Here is a 24,169-nt window from a genome sequence, read left to right as displayed (position 1 = left end):
ATAAATCTGGTAAAGATGGCATTTTACCTTATGCTAGTTATATATTAATAATGAGAGCTGTGTTTTATTAGGCATGCTTTTCTTGTAAATTATATGTGCGTGGAGTTATATTTGTGCTGCAGTATAAGAACAAACTTAAGCTACATCACATTCAGTTTGTATTTGACAGTGGAAAAAGAGTGAAGATGTATTTAACTACCAATAACTGTTTTTAAGCCACGAAAGTTATAGTTGAATACCATCCTCTTAATTACATTTTTTTTCAGAAAAAAAGTTTGTGAAACTTCATACAGAAGAATGTTATTATTTACCACACCTGTTACAGCTTACTGCCAAATACTATTCTATAAATAATGTGACACTAAACATCGAGATATATGAAAGCATGGTGTTCTGGAAACCAAGCACATAGATTGCTGAACCTTTTATTTTTAAATTAGGAGTTAGAGCGTCAACATCCAATAGCCTGAATTTATCTCTTTAATCATTTTAATACTGTAAATAAGTAGTGTGATTTGTTTTACCTTGTACCACGAAGTTGTATTTTATAACTTTCTTTGTTAATTTTTCTTTTGCAGAAAATACTTTACATTAACTTCTGTTGGTGTGTAATTTATAATTATAAGGTTATATACAGAAATTTCATGCATTTTTCTGAATCCCTCTGTGGTCATTCCTATCCCAATGTTTGGACCATACAGGGCATTTTGGATCTATAGAACTAAATATTAGACTCAAAACTTGTTCTCCACCAGCCCTGCAAATCATAATCACCATCCTAAAGAGATTTTACAAAATACATATGCAGACACAAGCAGGTATATTTTGCAAACATTTCTGCCAGTAATTCTAATAACTTGTACTGATGCTTCATCAGATGGCATTCTATGATACACTGCCCCAGAAGCCAGCCAAAAAAGAAAGCTAAAATTTTCTTGGCTTTATTTAAATGTAGCATATGCTAGCTAGGGTAGGTTACTTTCACAGAAACCTAAGCCAAAAAAAAAAAAAGCAAATTCAGTAGTAAGCTTTCCAAGCTAAAACTGTATTATATTCAGATTCAATTTAAGCTCTTAAAATGTATTTCTGAAATCCAACTGTCATGTTTCAAAATCTGTATCTACCTCTTTTCTTCCTAGATATTTTTTAGGTACATGAGGGATAACAGTTTAGTTTCCTTATGACTGAAATTTCCGATTCCACTCTTGGTGGCCTTTCTCTTCTATAACTAAAAATGTAACTTAGCCTAGCATAAATCTAAAATCCATGATGACTAAAAAGAAAAAGGCTTGAAGGATTTAGTAAATATTCTACAGGAAATGATAATAAGAGTTTCAACTGGGGAGACCACAAGAACCAAGATGATTTTCAGTAAAAGGAGATATTGACTCCTATTTATTCAGTGGTTATTTTAAAACAAGAGTGATTTGGTTCTTTTGATCCTATAAATAACCCTAGCCAAATCTTTTACAAATACAGAGGGATTTTAAAAAGTCATAGCACGGTCAGCTTTCTGATTTAGAAACATATAAAACTGAATCTTTAAACGTAAGTTGTAGAAGTAATCTTCCAAGGACGGTTTTCTTCAAAGCCACTTATAAATCAATTGTTCAGAACTTAGAAAGCGTTTTCCCTTATTTCTTTTGAAGATATTGCTTAAGTACCTAGGCAGACTCAGAAAAGCCCCTTTAATATGGAAGAGTTCCCAGTTGCCTTCAAAAAAAGAAGTGTATGTCTTCCTCCCCTCTACATCACTTGCCCCAGGCAAATTTTTTTAAGGGCTTTTTTTTTTTTTTTTGTCATCCACCTTTTTCTTCATGTTGTCTTAATAAGACCTCGGATATCCAACTTTTGCTGTTCTGAATCTCATGTGGTGGCACTATCTCCCCATCCCCTCCTACCCTACACCGGTTGCTGTCCAGTTGATTCCGACTTACAGCAACCCTGTAGGACAAAGTAGAACTGCCTCACAGGGTTTCCAAGGCCGTCATCTTTACTGAAGCAGACTACACATCCTTCTGTTGCAGAGCGGCTAGTGGGTTTGAATCACCGACTTTTCAGTTAGCAGCCCAGCACTTAACCACTGTGCTACCAGGGCTCCTTCCTCCTACTCTAAACTAGGCCTTTTTACACTTCATAAAATCACTTCTAAGGTGGGAGCTCTCTCCACCCTAATCTAAGCTCCTGTTCTCTAAGTGCCATGGATCTTTGCTGAACATTAACTAATTCATACTAAAATGTGACTCACCGATGCTCTCTTAACCCCTCCAGTTGATTTTGTAAACCCAAATGATGATTTCATAAACCCAAATTGAATTTTAACAGTGGAATTTCAGCTAGCAAAACAAAAAGAAGTGGCAATATGCAGACAGTGTGGGTGAGGATATTTTTGGACCAAGGGACAATCATGAATGAAGAGGTCAACTTCCCTCTTTCGTTGTGGCTCTTCCTAGATTCTTGTCTTTTGTCCCTTGTGAACCCATTGCATTTCTGACAACATCTAGTTTGTCTTAGAATGGCCTCTATCAGCACAGATGTGGGAGAAGAGAGGATTACAATGTTCCACTGTTAGTGAACCTCCATCTTTTGTAAACCACTTAGCTGGGTGCATTTCCTGTAGAGCCATTTTATAGCTCAAGTCAGAGTTTTGGAAGTAATAATTTCACAAGACTTCAGCTAAGCCTTCTAATTTTGTCATTCTGGTTTGAAAGAACAGTGCCACTGCTTATAACTCATGGTTAGTGAACGAAGAAGTCTTTTCGCCACACATATGAACCAAACTTTCTACACTTCATTTTAGAGCTTAAACTGTCATTATTTAATAGTGTTTATTGCTCCAGATTTGTGAGGAATCTTTGGAAGTTGCCTTATTTATTATAGGTAACCCAGGCACCAAATTGTGAATTGATCCTCTGCTGATGTTTCTTCGAGTGACATGCAATTTTTATTAATTCTACTCAAGAATAGCAGCTTATCATCTACTGGGGTGTAGTATTGTTTATCAGTCACATTTAACGTTTTCAGGACATTAAATCACCATAATTATCTGCTTCATACAAAGGAGTATTGTATATTTTTTCTGTGAGAGAGAAAGCTTGAGGACAGTAGTCTATACTGTGGCCCACAGACCTCTGATCGTCTGTAAGACTATTAGGTTGGTGGGCTAGACGTTGCTATGATTCTCCATCGAGGCCCTAGAAGGAAATATAACAGAAATCTGTATATGATATTTGGCCCCCTTTGCTTCATTCTGCAGCAAAACTGGTAGTCAAAAAGTCTCGTCCTCCAAAGTGGAGATGGCTGCAAGTGTGGTCAGAATTTCTGGTTCGCTTATGATTTTTTCAGAGAATCTGCTATGGTATATCTAACCTTCTATATAAATGCTTCAAGGAAATATTTCACTACTGAAGTAAAAGTTTGAAGCACTTCACTCCTTTAAGAAAAAATAAATAAATTCAGTTCAGTGAAATCCACTGAATATCTATTGAATGTCTACCGCGTGCCAGACATGGTGCAAGGCCCTGGGTCTACAAGGATGAACAAAACAAAGTATGCTCATTGCCCTAGGAGAGATTATGTTCAAATTAGTAGGAGAGACAGATACATACATATATGGTTCTAACCAATGTTAGTGTGGATGGGGTGTTTGAGAGCAATAAAGAGAGAAAGTTGGCCCAGACTGATTCCTCCATTTACCTGTCCAGCCCTCCCCTCCTTCACACCTATCTCAGGTCCTGCTGTCTATGACTCTAAAGTGTGTTTCCTCATTTCACTTCTGCCTACTTCTTCAGTTTCCCTGTTACTCTCTCTCTCACTGAACAAACTCCAGCCACAAGCATGCCAAACTCAAATTCTGATGTAAACCATTTGTACAGACTGGAAACTATTTACAGGCTCCAGCATGTCACTCTCTATCATACCACTCAGTTTTATTTATTTCATAGTTTATCATTATTCAAATTATCTCATTTATTTTTACTTGTTTATTTTCTGTCTCCTTGCCCCCATTAAATGTAGGTACAACTGAATCAGGCCCCTTTCTTTCTTGCTTGGCACTTTGACACCAGCAACTAGAGCAATGGCTGGTCCCTAGTAGATGTTCAGTGAGAGTTGTTTGAAGGAATGAACTTGGGGCCTCAGCAAGGGCCTCTTCCTTTTATGATACTTATCATTAAAAACATTCTAGTGACAAAATGCTAGCAGGGTATTCCTCGCATATGATAAAGCATAAGCCAAGCACATTGGACATGAAGTAACATGTTGAACACAAGTAGTTTGATGTTGCAAGAATCTAAAAATTTGAAGTCAAATAAAGATATGACACTGGAGATATAAGCAAGGGTCAGGTATTTATGTTCATTCTGAGGACCCTGTACTTTATTCTGTCACTGAAGGTCATTGAAGAGTTTTAAGCAAGTGAGTGACAGAATGGGATTTGTGTTTTCATTGGGTTTGAATATAGTTATTAAAAAAAAAAAAAAAAACTTGTACACTTATGTGGTGGTACAAAGTGGCCTGGCACTCAAATCTCACATTTGTCCTAAGGTCAGGCAAAGTATTTGAGCTCAGTCTAAAATGAATGGACACTGAGAAGCTTGAAGTATCTGCAGGGCACAATCCACTGGTCAGAACTTGAAAACCATTGTCAGTAGCTTGTGTTACAGCAAAGACAATGTGACATGCTTGGCGACTGCTCAGAACTGTGCTCTCTGGATGTTATGCTTGAGGGTCTGAAAAAGTGGTCTGAAAGAGCTCTGCAGCTTTGGAAATAGCAGTCATTAATATGTATAGCTTTCAGAAATCACCTTCCCATCAGGTTGACCCTTCCTGTCAGTTAGAGGTTAAGCTCCATGTTTCTCAACAGTCAGGTTTAGAGAACAATGAAAGAAAAGAATGAAGACAAACTGAATTCTAGCTACTAAACTCTGATAGGCAGTGTGTAAATGTGCCACATTCATTCTCTTTCACTTGAATCTGCCTTGCTGGGAAGAAACCATATGTCAAAAAAAAAAAAAAAAATCAGTTTCTTTTTGATTAATCTCTAGTAGGAAGCCCAAAGTTATTAAATCTCATTGCTCTCACATTTTTTTCTCCTCCCCTCATACACAATTCAATTCAATTTGAACTATTATTTATTGAGCATTGACACAACTCATGACAGCATAGTGGATGCTGTGATAGAATTGCTGCATAAAAGGGAAAAAATTGTGTTGTCTTAAGAAAAGCAAGCAGTATAGTTTATACAAGACAATAGGAACAATAGTAATAGCAACCAGTGCACTAAAGATAATATCAAAGGTTACTTAATCCAGTCAGCACTTACTAACCATCCACCATATTCAAGGAAACCAATGTGTCCTAAACCAAACTCGAGGAGGCTATTTTGACAAGGGCTAGAAAAAGGAATATAGATTTTGTTTGAAAAAGATAGTTGCATCACTTGTAGAGAAATATATTTGTGCCGTACCTCATGTATGAATAAATGGGGCCATTCCTCCAGCCAGACATAGATAAATGGATCCTCATTTGTTTGTTTATATGGAGTATTCTCTCTGTTTGTTTTTGGTCTAATGGTGTCAGAAAAATTTAAACCTTGCTTCATTAAACCAAATTGTGCTACCCAAACTAACCCAGACCAGGCCATTGTGGCAAAATTTGAGCCAACTCTTTTTCAGACAACTCCAATAAAAATACGCTCTTGAGTTAGTCTGACTGGGTTCAAATCATGATTCCATCACTTACTAAGTCTTACTTTCTAAATCTCTTTGTCCTTCAGTTTGACCATCTGTAAATCTGAGATAATAATATACTTACATCAAAAAGTTTGCAAGAATCAAATGAGATAATACTTCTAAAGACCTTAGAACACTGCGTGATTTGTAGTAACTGTTGGATGAATATTGGCTATTTTTTCCTCTAGAATAATATGGCAGCAATTAAGGTATGAGCTCCCAAAGAATACAAAGCTATTTTCAGAGCTTCTTCTGCATCAAAACCACATTTTATAAATAGCAGGTAGATAGATAGATAGATGGATGGATGGATGAATAGATAGGATAGGGTAGACCAATAGATACAGATATTGTCACAGCAAGTTGGATTCACTGGAAAACTGACTCTGAGAAAGAGATTTGCATGCAGGTACTTTATTGGGGAGACCTGTCAAGATCAACCCCCCTTATTCTTATAGCTTTTGGATTTTTTGAAGGCTCATAGTTCTTATCTGAGTCCTCTGGGAATTACCCTTGGCTAGCGAAAGCCTTTTGCCCAGGGTCATGATCCCTTTACTAGCGTAGCCTGCATCCAGTGATTGGTTGATATGGAAGTACAAGGGCCCAGCCCCCTTCCTTCAATTTGAGCCAACTTTGGAGGGTCATCCCAGATATAGAACTCCACATGGAATGGACAAAGACCTTTGCTGTGAATGCACTGGACTTTACCTTCTGTTGTCCAGTCCTGCTTCCTCTCTTCCTCACAGGGGTTGATCCTGACAGCATGTAATCAAGAATCAAGATTTAATGAAGTTAATAATTTTTACTGCTTTAACAATGATATTCTTAAATGAAACTACCTCCCTACCCAACCCCTTTGTTTTTACTGAGTAGCAGAGAAGAATATAAGAATACTAATACAGTTTGATGCCACTTCCTTGACTTATGTTAAGTCTCCTGCAATTTTATCTATCAGTACCTGTTGTACTATCAGTGCAAATATCAACATAGTGTTAAAGGCACACACATGTTACTGCTGTTATGAAAATAGTTTTGACCTTGTGGAACCCTGAAAGAGTCCTGGCCCAGTGGCTTAGAAATTAATATACTACATTGTGTATCTGTCTTGGAAGAAGAACAGCAAAAATGCTCTTTAAGAAGCAAGGATGGCAAGACATCATCTAACGTACTTTCGACAGGTTATCAGGAGAGACCAGCCTCTGGAGAAGGACATCATTCTTTGTAAAGTAGTGGATCAGCAAAAAAGAGGAAGACCCTCAAGGAGATGGACTGACACAGTGGCTGCAACAGTGGGCTCCAGCATAACAACAATTGTGAGGATGACACAGGACTGGGCATTATTTCGTTCTATTGTTCATAGGGTTGCTATGAGTCGGAACTGATTCGATGGCACCAAACCACAACAACAGCATAGTCCCATGACTGAACATGGAGAAAGTAGTTTAGAGTCTTTTCACACACCAAAACCTCATTTTTTAATGATGCCATTTCTCATTATTAGACCTTGATTGCTATGTTGCTGATATGAAAACAACTTACCAAGTCTCTTCAAATGCTGGTGACAAGAATATTAAAATAATTTTAAAATATAACTTGCATAATAGCCCAAAAGTGGAAGTAATCAAAATGTGCATCAACTAATGAATGGATAAACAAAATGAATAGAATATTATTTGGCAACAAACTAACAAAGTACTAATACGTAATAAGACATAGATGAAACTTGAAAGCATTACACTTCATGAAAAAAGACAGTCATAAAAGACCACATATTGTATGATTCCATTTATATGAAATGTCCAGAATAGGCAAATCTATAGATATAGAAAGTAGATTAGTGGTTGCCTAGGGCTGGTGGGAAGAAGTGGGGGAAAATTAGAAGTGACTGCTAATGAGTATGGGGTTTCTTTTTGAAAAAGTTCTTAAATTGATTGTAGTGATGGTTGCACAACTATGTGAATTCACTAAAAACCATTGAATTGTGCACTTTAAAAGGGTGAATTGTATGGTACGTGAACTATATCTCAATAAAACTATTAAAAAATAACTTGGTACTTTGTGTGACCCTCAGAATAGACAGGAAATTAAACTTCATCCTGTTCTAAAGTAACTATTTCTCTTTCTGTATGTGGGAGCTTATGTTGTCAATTAATTTTTCAGGAAAGTGAGAAGAGAATTTCCTCACTGAATTAAATTACAAAAACAACACGCAATAATATTAATAAGAATAATAACAAGGTTTTATTAAATAATAACTATTATTAAAATAAGTCAAGGGCTGTGCTGTTTTATATGTGATTCTCACTATAACACTGAGTTAGATGATTCTATTCCTATTGTATAAATAAGGAAACTGAGGCATTCCTTACATTTCAGTTGGACCATTATCTTTTCCTACTATTAGAAATTCCTCATTGATGTAAACTGTGATACGAGGCAACTTCATTTTTTAATAGGTAGAAGAACTACCTCTTTAAATTTAGTGTAATCCGTTCTAGGTCAGAATAATTCACGGTTTCAATTCTACTCAAAGGTTTTGAGATTCTTAACAGAAGAGAGGTAGGTAGGGTACATGATATAAGAGGTGGATTTCATCTAATAGTGCTCTGTCTCGGAAGATGGATTAGAAACATAAAGAGCTAATAACACCAAAGATTTTCTTTGCTAGGTTATCTTTTATACATTAATTATACAGAAGAGCCTACTTAAATGGATACCGTTGCTGTAGAGTGTTTTTTGTTGTTGTTTTTGTTTTTGTTTTTTAAGATAGGGTTATTTTCCTTACTCTGCACTTCAGTTGGGAGATATTATCAGAGAGGTAGCAGACAGATAAGTTGATATAGTAAGATAAAGTTTATTTTATTTGTAGTATAAAATTACTCATTTAACTGGCCAATGCATCATCATTGTATAGCAGATTATGTCACTATGACAGAAATGGAGCCAGATCATCCCTGTGCCTAAGTACTCTATGTTTTTAATCAGATACCCATGAAAACTCCTTTAACTTGCCAAATTTTTAAGGTACTATTATTTGTGTTTCTACTACACTGAATAAGATAATATAATCCTTTCTTACTAGATATTCATTTTTATTGTCAATTTTAATAGACTTTACTGTAGGAGCTCTGGTGGAACAGTGGTTAAGTGCTTGACTGCTAACCAAAGGTTGGTTGTTTGAACCCACCTCGGGAGCAAGACATGGCAGTCTGCTTCCATAAAAATTTACAGTCTTGGAAGCCCTATGGGGCGGTTCTACTCTGTTCTGTAGGGTCACTGTGAGTCAGAATCGACTTGACAGCACCCATTTGGTTTTTTTGTTTTTATTGTTTAGAGCAATTTTAGGTTTATAGAAAAATTGTGCAGAAAGTATAAACAGTTCCCATATGTCCCCTCCCCCTATGCATTGTTTCTCCTATTAACATCTTGCATTCCTGTGGTACGTTTGTTACAACTGATGAACCATTATTGTTACATTATTATTAACTTGAAACACTTACCGAGGAAGGTAAAAGACCACATCTTTCAATATGTATTACATCTGAATATAAAGAAAATAAGCATCCTTACAACTGGACCAATAAACAATATCATGGTAAAGAAATTGAAGTTGTCCAGGATTTCATTCTTCCTAGATCCACAATCAACACCCATGGAAGCAGCACTCAAGAAATCAAACAACATTGCATTCAGCAAATCTGTGGCAAAAGACCTCTTTAAAGTGTTAAAAAGCAAAGATGACACATTGATGACGAAGGTGCACCTGACTCAAACCATGATCTTTTCCATCACCTCATACGTGTGTTAAAGCTGGGCAATAAAAAAGAAACACCAAAGAAGAATGGATGCATTTGAATTGTGGTGTTGGAAAAGAATATTGAATACCAGAAGAATGAAACCTGTCTTGGAGGAAGGACAGCCAAAATACTCCTTAGAAGCAAGGATGGTGAGACCTTATTTCTCTTTCTTTGGACATGTTATCAGGAGGGACCCTGGAGAAGGATATCATGCTTGGTAAAGTGGAGGGTCATCAAAAGAGAGGAAGATTCTCAACCAAATCGACTAACAGTGGCTGCAACAGTGGGCTCAAACATAGCAATGATTGTGAGTTTGGTGCAGGACTGGGCAGTGTTTTATTCTATTATACATGAGATTGCTATGAGTCAGAGCAGACTGGACAGCACCTAACAATAATACTTATTAACTGAAGTCCATAGTTTATGACAGAGTTCATTCTTTGTGTTGTACAGTCCTATGTGTTTTTAGATGTTCAATTTTAATATCATTCATAAATAAATGTTACCTGGTGTGTAAAAAGGGGTCCTGGTAGCACAGTGGTTAAGTGTTTGGCTGCTAACTAAAAGATCAGCAGTTCAAATCCACCAGACGCTCCTTAGAAACCATATGGGGCAGTTCTACTCTGTCCTATAGGGTTACTATGAGTCGGAATTGACTCGACGGCAATGGGTTTGTTTTTTCTTTGTTTGTTTTGGTTTGATGTGTAGAAACAACTTGAGAATTTTTCATGTTTTTCTATGACTCCATTAAAGACAATGTTGAAACAACTAAGTAGTACAGTATGCATTATTTTTCCAATTTAAAATTTTTTTTCCTCTAATTTCAAGAATGCCATTTGTATCTGGTCTTGTTGATGCCTACTTCTTTAATGGATGATAATTGGATTTTTTTCTTTAAAAAAAAAACACATTATTTTTAAATCAAAGTAGAGGGAATAAGATGGAAATGGCTCTTACAGGTCAGTCACTGTGCTGGGCTCCTTATTCATCTTGTTTCATTTAATCCTCCCAACTAAGAGCTGAAATAGTCTAACGGTCTCATCCCTTTATCAGTCAACTGTCAACAGCTTCCTTACTATTTGCTCTATATAATGTGAGAATGAGAGAATCTAGTTATCTTCTGTTTGCTTATATTTGGTTTTGATTTTGCTTTTTTGTCTTAACCCTTCAACTTCCCTAAACTTGCTTTTTGTCCATGCAGTCACCTTTTCCTTTCCCTGAGTTACCTGGACTGACTACCATTTTTCACTGTATTTCTAGTGAAATACTACACAGGCCTTCATCCAATCCAGTGCTGCCCTTCTGCTTACTTGTCTGGCTGATTCAATGCTCACAGCTATGGAAAGTGTATTCTATTTTCTTAGTAGTCTTTGCTCTTGCCTTATTTGACTTTAGTTCCTTTCTAATTGTTACCTAAATAGTTCAAAGTATTTTTTTCTGAAACTTTATTTAGTTGGTTTCTTTGAATGCTTTGTTCTATGCTTTATGCTCCCTGATCACTCCCAGCTAGATTTTCTCTTTTTTTTTAAGGTCAAAGTAATTCTTACATTTCTTTATAAGCAAAGTCAATGGTCAGCAAATCAGTGCTTCCCTGCACTGGATAGAGTAAAATAGACTCAAGGGTTTTATTTAATACCACACACACACACACACCAGTAAAAAACCAGTTGCCATCAAGTTGATTACGACTCATGGCGACCCCATGTGTGTCAGGATAGAACTGAGCTGAGCAGGATTTTCAATAGCTAATTTTCCGTTCTGTTATACATGAGGTTCCTATGAGTCGGAGCCGACTCAAGAGCAGAAGTAGACTGGAGAAGCATATCTCTAGGCCTTTCTTCCAAGGCACTTTTGGGTGGACTCAAACTGCCAACCTTTTGTTTAGTAGCTGAGTGTGTTAACCGTTTATACCACCCAGGGGTTCCACACACACAAATACATTAAAATCAATTAATTTAAACACCTGTATTTCTCTTACAGAAACACGATGGCCATTTCACAGTCATCCAGTTGGTTGGTATGCTCCGAGGCATTGCATCTGGTATGAAGTATCTTTCTGATATGGGTTATGTTCATCGGGATCTAGCCGCTCGGAATATATTGGTCAACAGCAATTTAGTGTGCAAAGTTTCGGATTTTGGTCTCTCTCGGGTGCTAGAAGATGATCCAGAAGCTGCTTACACAACAACGGTAAGTTTACATGTTCTTTTCTGATATAGTTTGTTTACTCTTATTATTTCTAATGTTGTTATAGTAATTCTATTTTTGTTTTCTTAATTTTCTATTTTCATTCCTGTAATTTAACATTATTATTCAATTGAGATGTATTTGCCTTATTTAAGTGCCTACTTTAAAAAATATTTTTTTTCTAAATATAAGTTGTTTTTTTTTTTAAATTGGGCTTTAGGTGAAAGTTTATAGAGCAAATTAGTTTCTCATTAAACAATTAATACACAAATTGTTTTATGACATTAGTTGCCAACCCCTCAATGTGTCAACACTCTCCCGTTCTCCACCCCGGGTTCCCTGTTCCCATTCGCCCAGTTTTCCTGATCCTTCCTGCCTTCTTGTCTTTGCTTATGGGCTGGTGTGCCCATTTAATCTTGTATACATGGTTGAACTACAAAGTATGTTCCTCATGTGTTATGATCTGCCCTATAAACCTGTCTAATCTTTAACTGAAGGGTGAACCTCGGGAGTGACTTCAGTACTGAGTTACTGTGTCCAGGGGCCATACTTTTGGGGTTTCTCCAGTCTCTGTCAGACCAACATGTCTGGTCTTTTTCCCCGCACACTCCCTCCTCCCCATATTTGAATTTTGTTCCACATTTTTCTCCCATTCTGTTCAGGATCCTCTATCATGATCCCTGTTAGGGCAGTTAGTGGTGGTAGCCAGTCACCATCTAGTTGTTCTGGGCTCACTCTGGTGGAGGTTGTGGTAGTTGCGGTCCATTAGTCCTTTGGACTAATCTTTTCTTCTATCTTTGGTGTTCTTCATTCTTCCTTGCTCTAGCCAGGATGGGACCAGTAGATGTATCTTAGATGGCCACTGGCAGGCTCTTAAGACCCCAGACGCTACTCACCACAGTCGGATGTAGAACATTCTCTCTATAAACTGTGTTATGCCAATTGAACTAGGTGTCTCCAACCCTTAGCCCAGTAACTCAGTCTCTCAGGGAGTTTGGATGTGTCTATGAAGCTTCTGTGACTTAGCCTTAGTCAAGTTGTGCTGACTTCTCCAGTATTGTATACTGTCTTACCCTTCACCAAAGTTACCACTTATCTATAGTCTCTTAAGTGTTTTTCCCTCCCCATCCTTCCCCTCCCTGATAACCATAAAAGATTGTTTCTTTCTGTGTGTAAAGCTTTTCATGAGTTTTTATAATAGTAGTCTCATATAGTATTTATCCTTCTGTGATTGACTTATTTCACTCAGCATAATGCTTTCTAGATTCATCCATGTTGTGAGATGTTTCACAGATTCATCATTGTTCTTTATAATTGCATAGTATTCTGTTGTGTGTATGTACCATAGTTTGTTTATCCATTCATCTGTTGATGGGCACTTAAGTTGTTTCCATCTTTTTTGCTATTGTGAATAATGCTGCAATGAACATGGGTATGCATATGTCTATTCGTGTGAGGGCTCTTATTTCTCTAGGATATATTCCTTGGAGTGGGATTGCTGGATCATATGGTATTTCTATTTCTAGCTTTTTAAGGAAGCGCCATATCTTTTTCCAAAATGATTGTACCATTTTGCATTCCCACCAGCAGTGCATAAGAGTTCCAATCTCCCGGAAGTCTCTCCAACATTTGTTACTTTTGTGATTTTTTTTTTTTTAGTGCCAGTAATGTTGAGGTGAGATGATATCTCATTGTAGTTTCCATTTGCGTTTCTCTAATGGCTAGTGATTGCAAGCATTTCCTCATGTGTCTGTTAGCCATCTGAATGTCTTCTTTGGTGAAGTGTCTGTTCATATCCTTTGCCCATTTTTTAATTGGATTATTTGTTTTCTTGTTGAAGAGGTGTTGGATTTTCCTATAGATCTTAGAGATTAGGACTTTGTCGGGTATGTAATAACCAAAAATATTTTCTCAGTCTGTACTCTTTTGGTGAAGTCTTTTGATGAGCCATAAGTGTTTAATTTTTAGAAGATTCCAGTTATCTAGCTTATCTTCTGGTGCTTGTATATTGTTAGTTATGGTTTGTATCCTATTTATGCCATATATTAAGGCCACTAGCATTTACCCTATTTTTTCTTCTATGATCTTTATAGTTTTTGGTTTTATATTTAGGTCTTTGAACCATTTTGAATTAGTTTTTGTGTATGGTGTGAGGTATGGATCCTGTTTCATTTTTTTATGAACGGACATCAAGTTTTGCCAGCACCATTTGTTAAAAGACTGTCTTTTCCCCCATTTAATGGACTTTAGGCCTTGGTCAAAAAATCAGGTGACCATAGATGGATGAATTTACATCTGGGTTCTCGATTCTGTTCAATTGATCAGCGTGTCTGTCATTGTACCAGTATCAGGCTGGTTAGGAAATGACTTTTTTTCCCTCACAACAAATGTTATGAAATGATCTGAATATCCATACTTAAAAATGAACAAAATGAATTTTTCTAAGGATATATAGGTACACTGTAAACCTTTTTTCCAAATAATATTTGGCAAAAATGTGAAGCAGGAATAATATACTAAATTTTTAGAACCAAACTATTGTATGAGATGATCTCAGCTTCACCCATGAATAGTGTAAATATTTCTGAATGACCTGCAAATGAATTCATTCCACTGATGTCTTTGCTTATTGTTTTGAGAAAGTCAGTCCAAAAATTTCTATTAAGCGAACTGAAAGCTACTAATTTGTAAAATTATAACTATATTCTGATATTTGTTAACAAAATCTTCACAAGTGATTAATTTGACAGCTGCAATGAAAAATAAGTCAGTAAAACTATTCAAGGTATTTTTATTCTGTTCTTTTTTAACCTTACACATTATTTTAAAAGAGGCAAAGCCATTATTTAGTTTCCTTTTATTTCATTTTTTTCTGAGATTTTTTTTGAAACTTCAGTGTGTTCATTTACCCTGTGATGAGTGAAAGTTTAATATTTTGAATGAAATACTTTATGCCTTTACTATGTTTGTTTTATAGAAATGCTCTATATTAGTTTATCAATTATATTTTCACTAATTTCTCCAACAAAGAATCACAGTTCTAAGGAAAATAAATTAATTTTCAGAGCCTGATGTATAAGGTAGCAGTACCTATTGATCTTTTAATTTGACCACAGAACTTTATAAAAATAAGTCTATCACATTTTAAAATAAATCATTCATTATAGAGAAAGCAGTATTTTTGACTCCATTTTCTAATTGAAAAAAAATCATAATTATTTTCTCATTTTTCAAGACCTTTATTTTATTCTCTTTTATTTTTGCAAATATATAACTTGAAATAACTTTTGAAGCTATAGAACACTGCATGTAAGAGTTTTCTATTAAGCTAATTATTTCAAATTCTGGAAAATGGGGTTTAAAATTATTTTTTATAACAATTGTAAAATATAATGTTTATAAAATTTTAACAATCTATTGAAAAATAAAATAAAATAGGAAATAACTACTAGACTCTGACTGTATGCCTATATAGATAATGTGAAATCCTTTATTAAAATAATATTATTAACTTTTTAAAATAGAAACCTCATGACTAAAGATACTAGTGAAATGGGCAAGGTAACCTAAATATTGATGCAGATATCGGGTTTGTTGGATTAAATTTGACACCCAGACTCAAGGAACATTCTGTGTTATGTGGGCATAGAGACTAAGAGGTCTAAAACAGTGCTGTTTTCAACTTATATCTGCCTACAGAATTAAACAGCAAATTAGGTAACCAGAACATTAACACTCAAAAAAATACCTCTGAAAAGCTATAGAGTACACCTTGATTAAGAAATAAATCCCTAAACTGAAGAGGTATCAACTGAAAGGCAAATAATGTAATCAAGTAATTGTTTTTTCGTTTGTTTTTTAATATCTCAGAACTACCAAACTATTTAGAGGATCTTGAGGTACAAAATATCATTCACTGATTGCTTGACTTTATAATGAACATGGACATTCAATACTTAAAAGAGCAGAGTCCTTGCCTTCCAAGAGCTTATCCTTTGACAAGGTAGACAGATTCACACCAGAACCAAAACCAAACCCGTTGCCATCAAGTAAAGTAGATTCCAACTCATGGTGACGCTATGTGTTACAGAATAGAACTGTTCTATGGGATTTTTTGGCTATAATCTTTATGGAAGCAGTTTGTCAGGCCTTTCTTCTGCTCAGTGGCTGGGAGGGTTCAAACTGCCAACCTTTAGGTTACCAGCCACTCACAAACTGCTTGCGCCACCTAGGCTCCTAGGAGACTCATTCTTCCTCACAATTAAATGCATTAAGTGTTGTCATGTTGTTGTTGTTAGCTGCCATCAAGTGGGCACCCAACTCGTAATAATCTCTTGCATAACAGAATGAAACACTACCTGGTTCTGAGCCATCCCCATGATACATTGTGGATTGGACCACTGTAATCCATAGGGTTTTCACTGGCTGATTTTTGGAAGTATATCACCAGACCTTTCTTCCTACTCCATCTTAGACTGGAAGCTTCACTGAAACCTGTTCAGCATCATAGCAACATGCAAGCCTTCACTGACCAATGAGTGGTGGCCGCACATGAGGTGCATTGGGCAGAAATCAAACCTCAGTCTCCCACATGGAAGGCAAGAACTCAAGCAGAGGTCAGGAGAAGGCTTCACAAAAAGATAAAATTTGAGCCATGCCTTAAAAGATTTCATTAGGCAGACAGTTGGAGGAAAGGTGGTCCAGACGCAGGAAACAGAAAAGACATGGAAATGCAGGGAAGTGAATGGCATGTTGACGGGTAGGTGAATAGTTTGGAATGGGGAAGAGGGAACGTGGAGGGTCCAAGTTCCTGAGAAATAATTTTGAGAGTATTTAAGTGACACTTCAAGACATTTGAAGGTTTTTCTATAGCAATTACAAGACAGAATTGATTGATTTAAATAGAGGGTAACAAAAGCAGACCCATGTCTTAGAAGATATTATTGACAAGAGCATGGAAGAAAGACTGAAGGACAGAAGGACTGACAGTAGGGAAACCAGCTAGGGTATTATTACTATAGACTAGGAAGTCCATATTACTTTAATTTGGGCAATGACAGTGGGAATGAAGAAGAGGGGCAAGAATTTAAAATCATCGTGAACGCATAATTTATTAAGACTTGGTAACTAATTAGATATGATTTATAAGGAAGAAGGAGGATTTAGAGATGATGCCAGTATTTCTAGATTAAACAACTAGCTGACTGGAGATGCTATTAATCAAGACAGAGAACCCCTGCTAGAGATGGCCTAGCTAAGGGCATTAGATTACAAAGCAAAATTATAACAAAAGGTCATGGATGCTGTGTCTCAATGTCATCAAGATAATGCCTAAGTGAGCATTAGCATTCTGTGAAAATTTTGTGTAAAACTTTTAGAGCTTTATATGAATGTACTTACCACCCAAATACCTTTCATATTTCCTTTGGAAAGGAATTAGATGGCTAGAAAATTTTACTGCCTAGTGAAGATATACCTCAAATCAAGCAAACCTATTATAATAAAATATAATTAATGGGAAGAGTCATGTACATGAAAAGAATTCTCTGTTTTATAAAAACTTTACCTGAAAATAACTTGAAAGAGCAAGTTTCCTTGCTCTTGGAAACTTAATATTCCTTGATATTTTTTTAAAAAAAAGTATGATTCAACTTTTCAAAGTTTTATCTATAACTTTTTTGGAACATATCTTTTACCTTAAATAATTTTGATTTTTTCCCCTGCTGTGTAAGTATAGTTGGTATTTACTTAATATTTATACATGTTTTTAGAATATGTATCAGGAAGAATTTGGAGGAAATAGAGTTTGTAAAGGGTTTGAAAATAGGAAGATATCATGTTTCTTTGTTTGCTTTGTAATCTCCATGAAGATAATCCTTAGAACAGTGTGCCACCTGGGAGCTATCCCTTCCTAATTAACATATACCAAAAAAATAAAAGCAAGTAAACCCACTGCCATCAAGTCAATTTCAACTCATAGCTACCCCATGTGTTACAGAGAAGAACTGCTCCATAGGGTTTTCTTGGCTGTAATCTTTACAGAAGGAGCCCTGGTGGTTAAAGCAGTAGGCTGCTAACTGAAAGGTCAGCTGTTTGAATCCACCAGCTGCTCCACGGGAGAAAGATATGGCAGTGTGCTTCCGTAAAGATTACAGCCTTGGAAACACTATGGGGCTGTTCTACTCTGTCCGATAGGGTTGCTATGAGTTGGAATTGACTCAAATGCAACAGATTTGGGGGTTTTTGTTTGTTTGTTTGTTTTGTTTAATCTTTACAGAAACAGATCTCCAGGGCTTTCTTCCAAGCACCACTGGATGGGTTCAAACCACCAACTTTTAGGTTAGCAGTCGATTGCAAACCGTTTGCACCACCCAGGGACCATAATCAGCATAGGGCAAGAATAAATAGACACTTTCCATTAAGATGACTTGGCCAATTTAGAGACAAACATATCACAGCAAAGAGCAGTCAAAACTGGTTAAAGAAGATAGGCTGGAAAGATAGACCAGTGCGAGCCCAGTACTGATTATGGTACTAGACTGGTCAGTGTGTGGCCAATGAGCAAAATGACCACTGGAGCCAGAGTGGCCAGACTCTGAAAGAGAGATTACCCTGCCAACAATGAGCGCATCCTTTAGAGTTCTATTTATAAACCATGTGCATGTAGTACATAGGAATGTACTATCTATATTAAAAACTACCCTAAAGTGAATAAATGGATGAGATTTACAACCAAATATAAGTAAAAATTCTAATATTTTCTTCCTACAACTTAAGACTGTTTTTCACACCCTGCTTTAGGTCTAAGACTATTCATTCAGTATGTACTTCACACAGTTTATTATGGAGCTACCATATTTCAGACCCTATTTCTTTCAAGGCCAATAGCCAAAAATAAAGGGATTCTTGAGAACAGATAAATGGCTACTCAGAGACAGGACCAAGAGAAACTATATATGGCACAGAATAATAAAACCCACAAATGGGCAGAAACCAGGAATGGGTGATACTACAGGAAAGGCAACATCAGTAGCAGAGGATTTTTCTGGTAAGGCATTGAGGCCCTGTAGTGAATACTATCATGCCATGGCAAAGAGGCCTTAAGAACTGATAATAGCAAGAAAACCAAGAAATGTGCATTGTGGAACAAAGACAGAAGGGTATAAAATGCACAAAAATACTATCTAGACAAGGACCAAGGACTTGCTTTTATAAGCCAATTCCATGAAGAGCTTACCAGGCATTTAGTGTGGGAATTGGCGACTGATCATGAACTGCACTTAACTACACATATATATAATTAGTGGTATGTGGCTAAATTAATCTCCATAAAATTTTCTGACAGTTTGGGTTGTTTTCATTGATTACATGCTTTCCTGCCAGGTTATAATTTGTTGTTGTTGTTAGGTGCCGTTGAGTCAGTTCCGACTCATAGTGACCCTGTGCACCAGAGAACAAAACACTGCCCTGTCCTGCACCATGCTCACAATCATTGTTATGCTTGAGCCCATTGTTGCAGCCACTGTGTCAATCCATCTCATTGAGGGTCTTCCTCTTTTTCGCTGACTCTGTACTTTACCAAGCATGATGTCCTTCTCTAGGGACAGATCCCTCCTGAAAACATGTTGAAAGTATGTAAGACATAATCTCACCATCCTTGCTTCTAAGAGCATTCTGGTTGTACTTCTTCCAAGACAGATTTGTTTGTTCTTTTGGCAGTCCATGGTATATGATTAGGTGTTAAGAAATCACTTCTTTTTCTGAATCTGACACACACTCACATGGACAACTGTTTTACAACTGGTTCCAGAGTGGGGACTCTCTCTTATTTGAATATCACTAAGCAACTCAGTCTTATACTTAAACAGTGAAAATGTTAAGCCTCTTTGCTCTCAATTATGGAAATAAGGTCCTATTGAACTAAAAAGAATATTAAAAGATATAACATGGTTCACACTCATCTGTTTTAAGAGATAAGTTTTATTTAAAATATAAGGACAGTAATGTCCAGATTTTTTAAAAATTATGAGTAACTTCGTTTCTTACATTTTAAAGATCAAAGCAAAATGGAAGAATCATGTATCACAACACCTGCTAAAAATCCTATGATTCATTGATTCTAACTTTATGTTCATTTGTGTTATCCATAATAAATCTTGATTGTTTTCTTTAACAATTGGAAGCAATTCCATATAAGTGTGTTCTTTGTTGAAATCCTAGAGCCAAATTGTTGACAATATTATTTACATAATCACAGTTCTGTTAACATCTTAATTCTATTTATTTTGCATTCGCAGAACCCCTTCCAAGCTCAAACTCTTAACCTCCCCTATTCTATGTAAGATATGCAAAAAGTCAAATCTAATATCAGTATAAGAAGGAATGGTCTATACACAACATGGAGATAGTTATAGCAAATGTTGTAGCAGCAGGAGGGGGCATATTTACATGCGTATTTTGAAGTTGGGGAAAGAAATGAGCAATCTTCCTCCTTCACCTAATTCAGATCTTTATAAATTGGCTTATTTTTTGAAGTGAATTTCTAAATCTTGACACATGTCCAATTTCAAGTGTAAATATTTTTAATAAATACTTTTTAATAAACGTGAAATAAAAATTATTTTAGATCATTCACTATTCTGCCTTTAATTACTCTAATTTAACATGACTAATTGAGATTTGCCTGGAGATCTTCCGTAACCTTCTAGTAAAATTTTCAGAATTTTACTCATTTTGTCTCTTTTAAATAAAAGAGTTGCTGTAAAAAGCTACTCGGTGAGAACATTTTTTAAAAGGCTTTAGCTAAAATTGTGTAACATCCAATGCACCGAATGAGAGACTTTGTACTAAGAAATATTTCTGATTTCTTGGATTTGGAAGAATAAAACTTTATCCTTTGAAATCCTACCATAGGATTCTCTGTTCTAGTCCCTAATGGCAGGGGTGACACCATGCTTAGATACAATATGTGGTGAAATCATCTTACACTGTCTACCCTAGCTGAACCAGGGCCAAGATGAAGAAATTAATCTTACTTCAATTGTTCCTTCAGGTTTAGCCAAGCTAAAAATGGAGGGGGTATGACAGACTTGAACACAAAGGCAGACTCTTAGATAAATCCGTTGCCATGGAGTCGATTCCAACTCATAGCGACCCTATAGGACAGAATAGAACTGCCCCATAGAGTTTCCAAAGCTGTAATCTTTACAGAGGCAGACTGCCACATCTTTCTCCAGAGGAGCACTTAACCACTGCACCACCAGGGCTCCTAGATCCTTAGATAGAAGGCTAAAACCTACTACCTCAACGCCCCCCAAAAAAACTATACATCCCAGCATAAGTAAAATATAAGTACAGACTCCTACACAGAATTCACATAAAAGAAATGACAGATTGTTTTAGGCAAACCTCAAATCAGCAGCCTGAGTACAAAGAAAAAAAAAAGGAAAAAAAAGTGAGAAAAATAGCAATGTTATCAGAATACTGCAGTGTGAAGATTTAAATAACTTTTTGCTCAATAAAAGGGTGGCGAGCAAATGAACCTTGGAAAAGTGAAAACCAATAATATCTAGTCTGCATGAGCCAAATTCATCATGAAGAAAGGAGTTCTATCATCCGGGAAAAATAACAAAAGGACTCTTCACCAAAAAAATAAAATAAAAAACAGTTCTACTCATCAGATACTATGACAGCAGTTAATCAAAATCAGGCAAATGAATTGACCATTACAATCAACTGAAGAGGAAGAAATAGATGGGTCAGTATCAAGTTGCAAAGGGAAAAAGTGCCCTTGAATCATCAAGTATTTGATAGATTAATTCATGAGAAGTAAATCTGGTAGTTTTTATTTACCTTTTTCAATATAAGTTTTTTGTAAAGAATAATCTAATGACCTAACATATGAAAGCTATAGTCTCAGAAAATAGTGGTCTACACATCTTGAGTCCAAATACCAGGAAGCAAATTCACAACAACAGAGAGTAAAGGACAACAAAGCTTTATACTGAACCAGAGAGAGGATTTCCTAAAAGTAAAGCAAGAATCTTCCCTGATAACTGCTTCAGAGGTGAATGTTATATACACAAGCTTGGATCACAGGCTCAGAGACCCGAAATCATAAAGGCTATTGTCTGGGATGGTGTATCGGAAGGGCACAAAAGTTAATACTCAGGTATCATTTCAATGAAATGTACCACTTGGGTGAACTGACAATGGCAGCCGTGTGAGAGGAAAATGGGAATCAATAACAATACCAGATGAAGCTAATATCTACAGAACCATTCCCTGAAAAGTGCTCATCTCTGAAAGCTTAGGAAAGCTTGGTGATAATTACAGATGACCTCTTTGTAGTAAAACAAAGGAAAAGGATTTGATAATTATCATACACGGAGTACAAAATAGCTGAACAAATAGATGGCTTTATCAGTAATCTTGAAGATAGGAAGGACCATCTATCTCAAAGTCATATGTACCGTTGAGAAGCCCAGCCATGCTTTGAGAAAGCCTCCATCTTCCATTCATGCAAAGGGTGTGCAAAACCACCTTCTTTAGCTGTAAGCCCTGTGTCTTTTTGGTAGATCATAAAGAAAATGAACCTAAAGCCTTGGACCTGGGAAGGCATTATTAAAAACTAGAGACTTGTAAGAATTCCTATTTTCTTGTTAAGCATTCAAGGTTTTGTGTATGACAAGTAGTTGTTCTTTTTTGTTTCTTTTTTTTGTCTGTTTGTCTTGTTTTGTTTCCTAAGGTAATCTATCCCCTTAGGTTTGTATAAAATCCTAGAGAGCAAGAAACTTATCTTTTAAATTTTGAAGGTTTCCCAGCACCTAGAATAATACATTAGTTAGTGGCTGCTTAATTAATTGTTGATAATAAAACCAATAAGAAAAAGGAGGTAGAGAGGTGTGGTCAACATGGCGGACTAGTTAGATGCTTCCTATATCCCTCTTACAACAAAGACCTGGAAAAACAAGTGATTTGATTCTATGTGAACATCTGGCGGCGCTGAACAAGGCGAGGTTAAGAAATACATCTGAGTCATACCTGAGAGGAAGACCATTTGGAGAGGTGAGGAGCACTAGAGCTGCGGCGGCGACACAGCAGAGACACAGCCACGCTGGGCCGCGGTGAAGCAGGCAAACAGCTGTGCTGTGCGTGCACTCGAGAAGCAGTTTTCACATGGAGAGAGGCCCGGCGGCAGAGATTCTTCTTGGACACTCCGAACCAGTGAAGAGCAGCTCCCAAGAGGCTACGATAAGTACATGTGCACACTCTTTCGCAGCGAGTTAAAAAAAACAAAAAAAAGTCCATTTGGGAAAAACCTCTCTCCCTTTTACCTCCTACCTTTGCACTCTGCAATGAATTTGGGAAAAACCTCTCTCCCTTTTACCTCCTACCTCCGTGATCTGCACTGGATTTGGGAAAAACCTCTCTTCCTTTTACCGCTTCCCCCCGCTCTGCACCGGGAATCTACTGGGCCAGAAATAGATCCCAAAATGTTCCCTGACCCATTCTCCTGGCCTTGGTGAGGGAACAAATAAGTTGCTGGCTCCACTAGGCCAGGAACACAGGGTCGGCACAACTCCTTTGCTGGCCATAGAAATCAGGGGTCCACAGACTGAGTGCCATACACCCCTGTATAGACTCGTGGGGACCCATCTCAACAGCGTTAGCCCTCACTACCACAGTACAACAGGACAAACAGCTGAAGTTTAACTTCAACTGCTTCAGCTGTGAACAGACAGATTTGTGATCCTCGAAACAGCCCTGCCCCTCAAGTAGGCACTTTTATCGATCTGCAGCAGGGTGTTGAGGACTGGTGATAGTTCCTAAAGTGCCTAGTCACCTAGTCACCTGCTTCAGGAGTTCAAGAAAAAGTGGTGCCCTCGAGTCTTTGCAGCCAACATAGTGGGGCACTCTTAGCCCGGCTGCAAAACTCACATACCTATTCACCCTAGAGAATAGGGATACGCTTTTCTTTCAGACTCTCAGGGGCAGCAGTCGGCCCCCTGCCTGGCTCAGCGTGTGATCCCCTACCACAGCCAGAGTCCAGTGCCTGCACCAATCACCCATGGCTCTCTAGGACTGGGGGTGAGAGCCTCCATCACACACTTGAAGATCTACTACCTGCACACCCAAGCTGATCCCATATAGGAAATTTTAACGAACTCCAGCATGCACATAGTTACAGAACCAACTACCTCGTGACAGGACATTAGAGATCAAAAGGTGTCAAAAATCAAACTAGTGCACACGAGCAGCCTATTTGGGCATATCAAAACAAAACAAAATAAGAAGCTAGGTCTCACTAAGCAAAGACAAAATAAAATTATAATAAATTATTGATGGCTCGGAGACAACAGTCAATATCATGTCACATAACGAAGCAGTCCATGACAGCTTCAGCAAGCTCCCAAAATAAAGAATCAATAAATTCTCTGAAAGAAGAGAACT

At 37.0% G+C, this 24,169-nt stretch overlaps 1 protein-coding gene across 1 annotated transcript in view; it reads left to right on the top strand.

Annotated features, from left to right (window-relative positions):
* Window positions 1-24,169, top strand: part of EPHA6 (EPH receptor A6) — a 1,147,205-nt gene that overhangs the window by 1,011,934 nt on the left and 111,102 nt on the right. The window contains 1 exon segment of the mRNA XM_004389015.3: window positions 11,510-11,719. Within this exon segment, the coding sequence (XP_004389072.1) occupies window positions 11,510-11,719 (210 nt within the window).

The sequence above is a fragment of the Trichechus manatus genome, unplaced genomic scaffold (assembly GCF_000243295.1).
Source record: "Trichechus manatus latirostris isolate Lorelei unplaced genomic scaffold, TriManLat1.0 scaffold00229, whole genome shotgun sequence".
In the NCBI taxonomy this organism is placed as follows: domain Eukaryota; kingdom Metazoa; phylum Chordata; class Mammalia; order Sirenia; family Trichechidae; genus Trichechus; species Trichechus manatus.
The sequence above is the reverse complement of the archived record's forward strand: the minus strand, read 5'-3'. Positions and strand labels throughout refer to the sequence as shown.